The sequence below is a fragment of the Poeciliopsis prolifica genome, unplaced genomic scaffold (assembly GCF_027474105.1).
Source record: "Poeciliopsis prolifica strain line A6 unplaced genomic scaffold, Auburn_PproV2 SCAFFOLD066, whole genome shotgun sequence".
Classification (NCBI taxonomy): domain Eukaryota; kingdom Metazoa; phylum Chordata; class Actinopteri; order Cyprinodontiformes; family Poeciliidae; genus Poeciliopsis; species Poeciliopsis prolifica.
Genome location: NW_026562441.1, coordinates 1,649,304 through 1,656,615, shown reverse-complemented (window position 1 = coordinate 1,656,615; position 7,312 = coordinate 1,649,304). Strand labels below are relative to the sequence as shown.

Sequence of the window (7,312 nt, the reverse complement as noted above, 5' to 3'; positions counted from 1 at the left end):
TGCAAACCCTCCCAGAAGCAACGCCTTCCTTTAAAGTGAAACACAGATGTTTGGTTTCACTTTTGATCAAGTCAGTTAACCACAAGTCTTATGATCAACTGTAAAACTTTTTTCAATGCACTAAAGGTTTTATTGCATGTGCCAACCGCCCTAATTGTCTAATCCTCATATTTTAATAACTAATAAGGGCTTCAACAGAAAAAAGAGTTGGAGGTGAGTTACTGTATAATTTCACGTCTGCTGTGGTTTGTTTCTAAAGCACATCATTCAATCAGCTGACAGCAGTGAAATCTGCCTGGTGATGAATGAAAACACAAACAAGGAAATTAATTTTTAACCTTCTTTCTGCTGTAATCGTGTCACAATGTTGTCTGCAGGGAGCGAAAAGGAGAAGTAAGAAAAAGTCTTTCGATTTCAGAAAATCACTTGACGGTTGAGTAAACTTTAATGTTTTGGGGTTTCCCAATCATCAAAGTCCCATTTAAAACACCAAAGAAAGGAGAAATTAGAAACAAAATGTTTTACGTTTGTGTGAGGAATCGAATAATGTTTCCAAAGAACGTCTGAAAGAGAAACTTCACCACTTTGAGGTCAAATGAAGAGCTTTACATTAAAGTCATAAGCTAATCCCAAATCATGCTGTTTTGCAGGTGAGTTGTACAGATTGTGCTGGTGTTGGTCAGAGGGCCTGTTGGTGCCGCTGCGACGCAGCCTCACCTCCATCAGTCCATCTCCACCTCAGACCAGCTGCTTCTGATTCAGTCAGGATCATTTCTGCAGAGCAATCGGTTCTTCATCAGTAACTTAGAAAACAGTTTCAATATACTTTCTGGATTCAGACATTAAGTCAAAGTTTTACTTTCTTCTGGATCAGGAAGTTGGGTTCAGGGATTCTGGAGTGAGTTCAACGTTTAACTTAAAATAAAACCAATGTTTCATTTGTCCCGTCATTTATATGTATTAAATATAAAAACTTAACTCAGTTAACAGTTGTTTGCTTTCTTCCTCGCTCTTTCTGCACCAACCTGTTTTCTGAGGAACATTCCTGAAAATGAAGCAGGTCCAGTTTGTCCAACATATTTCCTCACATCCGTTGGAAACTCCAGAGCTGCTGCTTGGTCTTTATGTTTGCTTTTGTTTTGTTGCTCTTCTTGTTTAATGTCTCATTTATATTGTTGTTCTTGAATTTCCTCCTGTTAGCTAAGCTTGACTTGGATCCTAAACCATCATGGTTGACGGCATCCATTATGTTTTATTTGCATTGTGTGAACATATTTATTAAATTGGACTCTTGTGCTTCACTCTGTGGTGGATCGATTGAACAGGTGAAAAACTGAACACACTGCAGGTGAAATGTGTGTGTGTTACGTCTCCAAGGTGTAGAGATAAAAATGTCCAGAGGAAAATAAGAGATATAAATAGAATTATTTATTACAAAAAGAACCAAGACACTCAACTTAACCCAATTAAAACAAACAAAAAAGGGCTAACAAATTCAAGATTGGCTAAGGTCAAATAAAATGACAAAATGTCCAAACAGGTCAGTCTAAAGTAAACTCAGACCAGAGGGAAAACCGAGCCTCCCGAACACGAGCTGCAGGCTTCAGAAAGCAAACAAAATGTTTCAAAACTGCAAAAAGCAAATAACAAAAGCAGAACAAAACCTCTACAAGCATTAATAAATGAGATTAATCTGCAAAGTCTCAGGTTTTTAATGCCAACATTGGAGAAGAAAAGACATGCAGAATGAATTAATTTAGTTTAAAAATAAGAACTTTATTTTCTTTGCAGAGTTTTACAGAAGGTGATCAGAACCACTGGAAAAAAAACAATCCTGTCGTTTTTCTCAGAATTTATCATTTTTCTTATAATTTTGACTTTAATCACAGAAATCTGAGGTTAAAGTGAGACTTCTGTTTTCTATTATTTTAGCTTGTAACCTTTATACAGTTTTACTTTCCCTGTTAAATCACCAATAAATGCAACGAGACAAAAACCCAAATAAATCAAGTTTCCAAATGTTTTTCATGAATGAACAGAATCTGGTTCTTGATTTGCAGAAACGGCTCTCAGAGCTCCTCTCTCCCTCTGCATCTGTCTGAAAACAAGATGGCCTCTGCGTTGATGTTGGCGGCGGCCCTGATGGCGGACTTCATGGCCGTCTCGATCCAGGCGTGCGAGAAGGCCGTGTGCTCTCCGGCGAAGTGAACTCTGCCTTCGCTCCTGAACAGCTCGGCGGCGTACTCCAGGTGCTGGTAGGGCGTGAAGAGGGCGAAGGCGCCGTGGCTGAACGGGTCCTGACTCCACTTCTTCACCAGAACGTCGGTGCAGAGGGACCGGACCCGGTCGCCGTGCAGCAGGGCCAGGTCTCTGAGAGCCAGCTCCTTCAGCTCTTCATCGCTGGCGCCGAGGAAGAGGAGGGAGTCGTCGGACCAGGTGTAGGAGGCCAGGAGGACGCCGATGGAGTCGTTTCCTGGGAAGCCGTGGCTGGGGTAGTAGATGAAACGTGTGGGCCGGTCGGTGATGCTCTTTCCCCCTCTGATGCCGTCTTTCTCCCAGAACCTTTGGCTGAAGGTCAGGATCTTGGTGGAGCTGTCGTAATGGACCGACCTCAGAGCGTCCATCTTCTGGACAGACAGCGGCGGGTCGAAGTCCATGTAGAGAGCCGCTCTGGTGGTGGTCGTCACCAGGACGGCGTCGGCGTCGATGCGGCGCAGAGACGACTCCCCGTCCGCCTGGTAGGAGACGGTCACGCCTCTGATCGACCGGCTGATCCGCTGAACCTTGGAGTTCAGGAGAATCGGACCATGAAGCACCGAGAGAAAAGCTCTGGGCAGGAGGTCCGACCCCTCCAACCACCTCATAGTACCTGCAACAAGAAGGAAACGAGAAGGAAACAAGAAGGAAACATCGGATCAGCACCAAGAATCTTATGGATCAAAAGTTAAACTCAAACCAGGACAAGTTTAAACCTTCTACACAAATCAACTAAAAGGCCTGCAGATTAAAAACTTTTCTTGCAGATTATTTCTTTGTCTTAATGAAGCAAAAGTCGAGATGTTTTCTGCTTTGTGTTTTTAGAAAAGTTGTTATTTTAACTGTGAACGCAGCTTTGGTGAGAGCCATACATTATGTTGGTTCTGTTTCTGCAGGCTGAACTTCACACAAGTTCAGGCAAGTCAAGAATCTCCAGCTGTGAATCTTTTTGTTTTGCTGCAGCTTCGTTGTCCAACAGAGAGACTGTGTGGCTCAACCGGACGCACTATTCAGATAGAAAATTATATTCTATATATTATATTCTGAAGCTTTTATATGAAGCCAGGTTGTAAAAAATATCATGCGGAACAAAAACTGAATATTTTAGATACACTTTGTGTTTATGACTAAGTCAGAATGATTTGATCTGGAAGCTTCTGAAGGTGAAACCATTAACTGTTCACAATGAAACAGTGAACAGCATTCTGGGTGACGTCGGCGGTCTGGTCTTACGTAACGTCGTCGCTGATGTCCGTCTGGTCGTAGATCATCTCGGTCAGAGCCGTGTACATCATGCTCTGTTCGTTAAGAAGTTCCCCGATCATCCTGATGGCCTCCAGGCTCAGATTCCCTTCTTCCTTCAAATATTCCTGTCCAAAACAAAGGAAGAGACGTTGATGGACATTGTTTCTCATTTCCAAACATGCAGAGCCAGACAGTAAAATGAAAACCACAGCGTCATGCAGAAATAAATGTTCCTTAAATCAGAAAACGTTGGATTTGAACTGAGTGTCTGTGACTCTTTGCTGGGTTTAAACCCTCCTTTCTGTCCAGATTTTTGTTTATTTCTCTTAATGAGCATTAAAATAAACTTCATATTATATTTGGACCCATAAACCTGAATAAACCAGAAAATGTTCTATTAAAAGCCAGAAATGCACCAGCTGTTTGTGTTGTTTCTTTACCAGTTTAAAGTAATAAATCATTTTGTGTTGATGTGTTGAAGCGTCGCTGTGTTTTACCTTCACAGAGTAATGATCGTACTTTTTCAGCGCCGCTTTGCAGCCGTGAGTTTCCACTTCATCTCTGACCTACGAGAAAGAAAGAAAGAAAACCTTCACCAGATTCATGAAGCGAAACAACCCGGAGGTTTTATGGTTGCTGTCGCTGCAACCATTCATGTTTTAGTTCTTTCTGGGTTTTTTAAAGAAATACAAATTACAGGAAGATGGAAATTTGCTCCACCACATATTAGCTGATTCAGGTAGATCAACATAGATTGTAGTGTATTTTTCTCCAGTGGAAATTTACACAAATTTTTACTTCCTGAAGTTTTTAGTTTTGACACCATCAAACCAAACCCAGAGGGCATTAAAACATCAGCTCTGTTCGGAGGAATTGACTTTTTATGAGCCATGAACTTGCTGCGTGACTGAAGTCATTATTTGTGTTGCGTGTCACAACATGATGTCATTATCTTGCTTTACGTTGGCAGGAATGTAGCTCCAACCCTCCACCGCCCTGCTGCCCTGCTGCCTGGCTGGGGGCTGCAGGTATGGAGGGGCAACAACAAATAAAACTATCACTAGTTTAGTGAAAGCTAGTAGGTCATGAAAACATCTGCACTAATGAAGCTGCATAGAAAAAATATTAAATACAAGATATTAAAGATATCTTTTCCCTCACAGTATCTAAGCGTCTGATCATCATAATTCACTCATTTCAAATCTGTCACATTTTAAATCTGATCCACATCAATCTACACCTGAATCCCACATCATCCTGCTGCCACTACCATGTTTCACTGTGGTGGTGATAATCAATGTTCTTTGGTGCCAAATTATAATCCTGGTCTCAGATTTCCAGTCTGGTTTCGATAAAAACTTTAACTAGATTCCAGGAGATTTTCACCTGACCTGGATTGTTTCTGTATTTTTTCATCCATGTTTGTTTGTTTGCTTTCCACCAATTTCATAGAAACATCAAGTTTTTGCAACACACCTCAGATACTGGTGTCTGTTTCATAAATGTAGCTCCTGTCATGATGCTTATTAAAATAAAATAAAATAAACATCAACACTCATTCCAAACTGCAGCTCCCAGTGAAAACGGTTGTGATTTTTTCCACGTACGTTTTGCAGAGCCGCTTGCAGCAGCTGATCAGCTGAACGCCCCTTTTCGTCGTCTCGCACTGCAAACTGGAGGATGTCGGGGTTTTCTTTCACTGCGTACGTTCTTTTCTTCACGCCGTTGACATAGTAATACGTGTTGTTGTCGTCCATCGTGAATTTGCTCAACTTCAGGCCCAGCTGCTCCACAAACCAGAGGACGATGCTGTTGGCAAAGCAGTTGGTGGAGACGGAGTTAAAACCTCCAATAAAACCAGTTTGAAAAGGAAGATGGTTTTCCTGTTCTTTGCTTCTCCTGCTTTGATCTACTGAATGTTTCCACAAAGCTTTTTATATTTCTATGTGTGCAGCACATCAGTCGGCTTTCTCTGTTCACATCCATCGTCAGTTCGATGATTTAGAAAGTTTAGATTTGTGTGGGAAACTCACTGGTGAAAACTGGGGATTCTCATGGCTCCCAGTTCAGCGTACCAGCCCTCCTTCTCATTCCTGTGGGTTTCCACTCGTCCACCAACGCGGCCGCTGGCCTCCACTACGGTCACCTTGTTCAAATGAACGGGAGCTTTACGAGTTTTCTCAATGTCACACAATAAGTGCTATGTATAAATATGAATGACAGATGAATAAACTAATATCTATGTGGCTCTGTGGAATACAAAATAAATTAATAGAAAGCAAATACAACGAACCTCGTGTCCAGCATCTTGCAGCAGTTTCGCTGCGGTCAGTCCAGCCATGCCAGCCCCAACAACAACCACATGATTAGAGGTGTTAATGCGTGGAAGGCCATTTCTCAGCGTCTGCAGCAGAACGTCGTAGTCTTTGTCCTCCAAGCATTCGGCCAGATGCTCCTTCAGACTAGCAGCAGTGATGTGGCTGCAGCACACAGTCAGCAGCAGCAGCAGCTGCAGCAAACTGGTGGCAACTGGAGAAACTAAGAGAATCAGTCAAACTGACCTGATTTACTGCAACCACTTTTTAAATGAACTGAAGTTTAACGTACAAATTCATTTCTATGCTACAAATTAAAAACTTCTCTTATTTTCTAAAGGTCAAAGCAGGACAAGAGTTTAGCTCTTTTAAATTTGGTCACATGATTTTAGTGGCTGTTGAGTAAGAATAAAAAATCCAGAATATAATCATGTTAACCTCGCAGTCATAAAGCAGAACTGGAGGTTTTCCCTGCAGACAGGAAATGAAAGAACGGTCATATTGCTGATCTGTACGTCTTCATTCATCACTTTGCTTCATTCATACAAACTTTAAACTCCTGCTTATCAATTTCATGTGAAAATACTTACATATTTTGGATTTTCCGTCATGCCGACTCATCTCAGATTTTAGTTTCTTGTCTCTGTTGGTGCCGATAATAAAATGGAAATAAAATCATAAATGTTTTCATCTCATCTTTTAATGTAACAAAATGTTATATCTCGGATTCATCATCTCTATGATTAAATGCTATTTGCTGTGATTTTTACGTCACATTATCTGTAGAAATTATAAACTGAAACAACCTGCTGTGTGAAAAACCTGCATTTTATCTGCTTCATGCTGTAAACTTGAAAACCTACACAATATTATCTTGCATTTTATCTTTAAATATATGCTGCACATTTTAAGTTTAAATTGCAAAATTAATAACATTGTTACTTTTTGTGACGACACGACAAAAAGCTCAGGTAAAATAAAACTTTATTCAAACTAAACTCTTTAAATTCTGGACTTGCTGTCAAAAGACAAACACTTTAAAACCAAAACCCTATAAAATATCAACATTAACAGGAAATATTCACTGAAGTAAATGAAAATATGGAAACATGTGATATTTCTGTACCTTTCAGAGGTTTGGACTCCAGTCTGAGACGTTCAGCTGCGCTGGAGAAGCAGCAGAGAAGCTTTCGCTTTTAGACAGTTTTTATTGCTGAACAAGTCAGACTGCATGAATGAATGAGTCATGCAGTCATTATGCCAGGAGGTTCAGTTTATAGAACCGTCTCATCCACCATCCATTAAATCACAAAACAAATGACCTGAAAATGATGAATAAATTTCGGGGCCTCAGACCAGAAAACAAAAGTCTTTTCTTGTTTCACTGTTTCCTGAATTCATGCCGAGTCACATGACAAGGAAGTGATGATGTTCTTTCACCAACCTGCTTATTAACGGACATAGTTTCACTTTTTGTTCAAGGAGATGCTATCATT

At 40.8% G+C, this 7,312-nt stretch overlaps 1 protein-coding gene across 1 annotated transcript; it reads right to left on the bottom strand.

Moving 5' to 3' along the window:
* Positions 1-2,033: 2,033 nt before the first annotated feature.
* On the bottom strand, positions 2,034-7,057 carry LOC129351402 (L-amino-acid oxidase-like). The gene is given in 9 exon segments (XM_055020266.1): positions 2,034-2,849; positions 2,851-2,869; positions 3,490-3,626; positions 3,999-4,067; positions 5,109-5,310; positions 5,535-5,647; positions 5,795-6,030; positions 6,407-6,459; positions 6,943-7,057. Coding segments are annotated over 8 exon segments (1,587 nt in total). The 5' UTR covers positions 6,438-6,459; positions 6,943-7,057; the 3' UTR covers positions 2,034-2,069.
* Between the last annotated feature and the right edge of the window lie 255 nt (positions 7,058-7,312).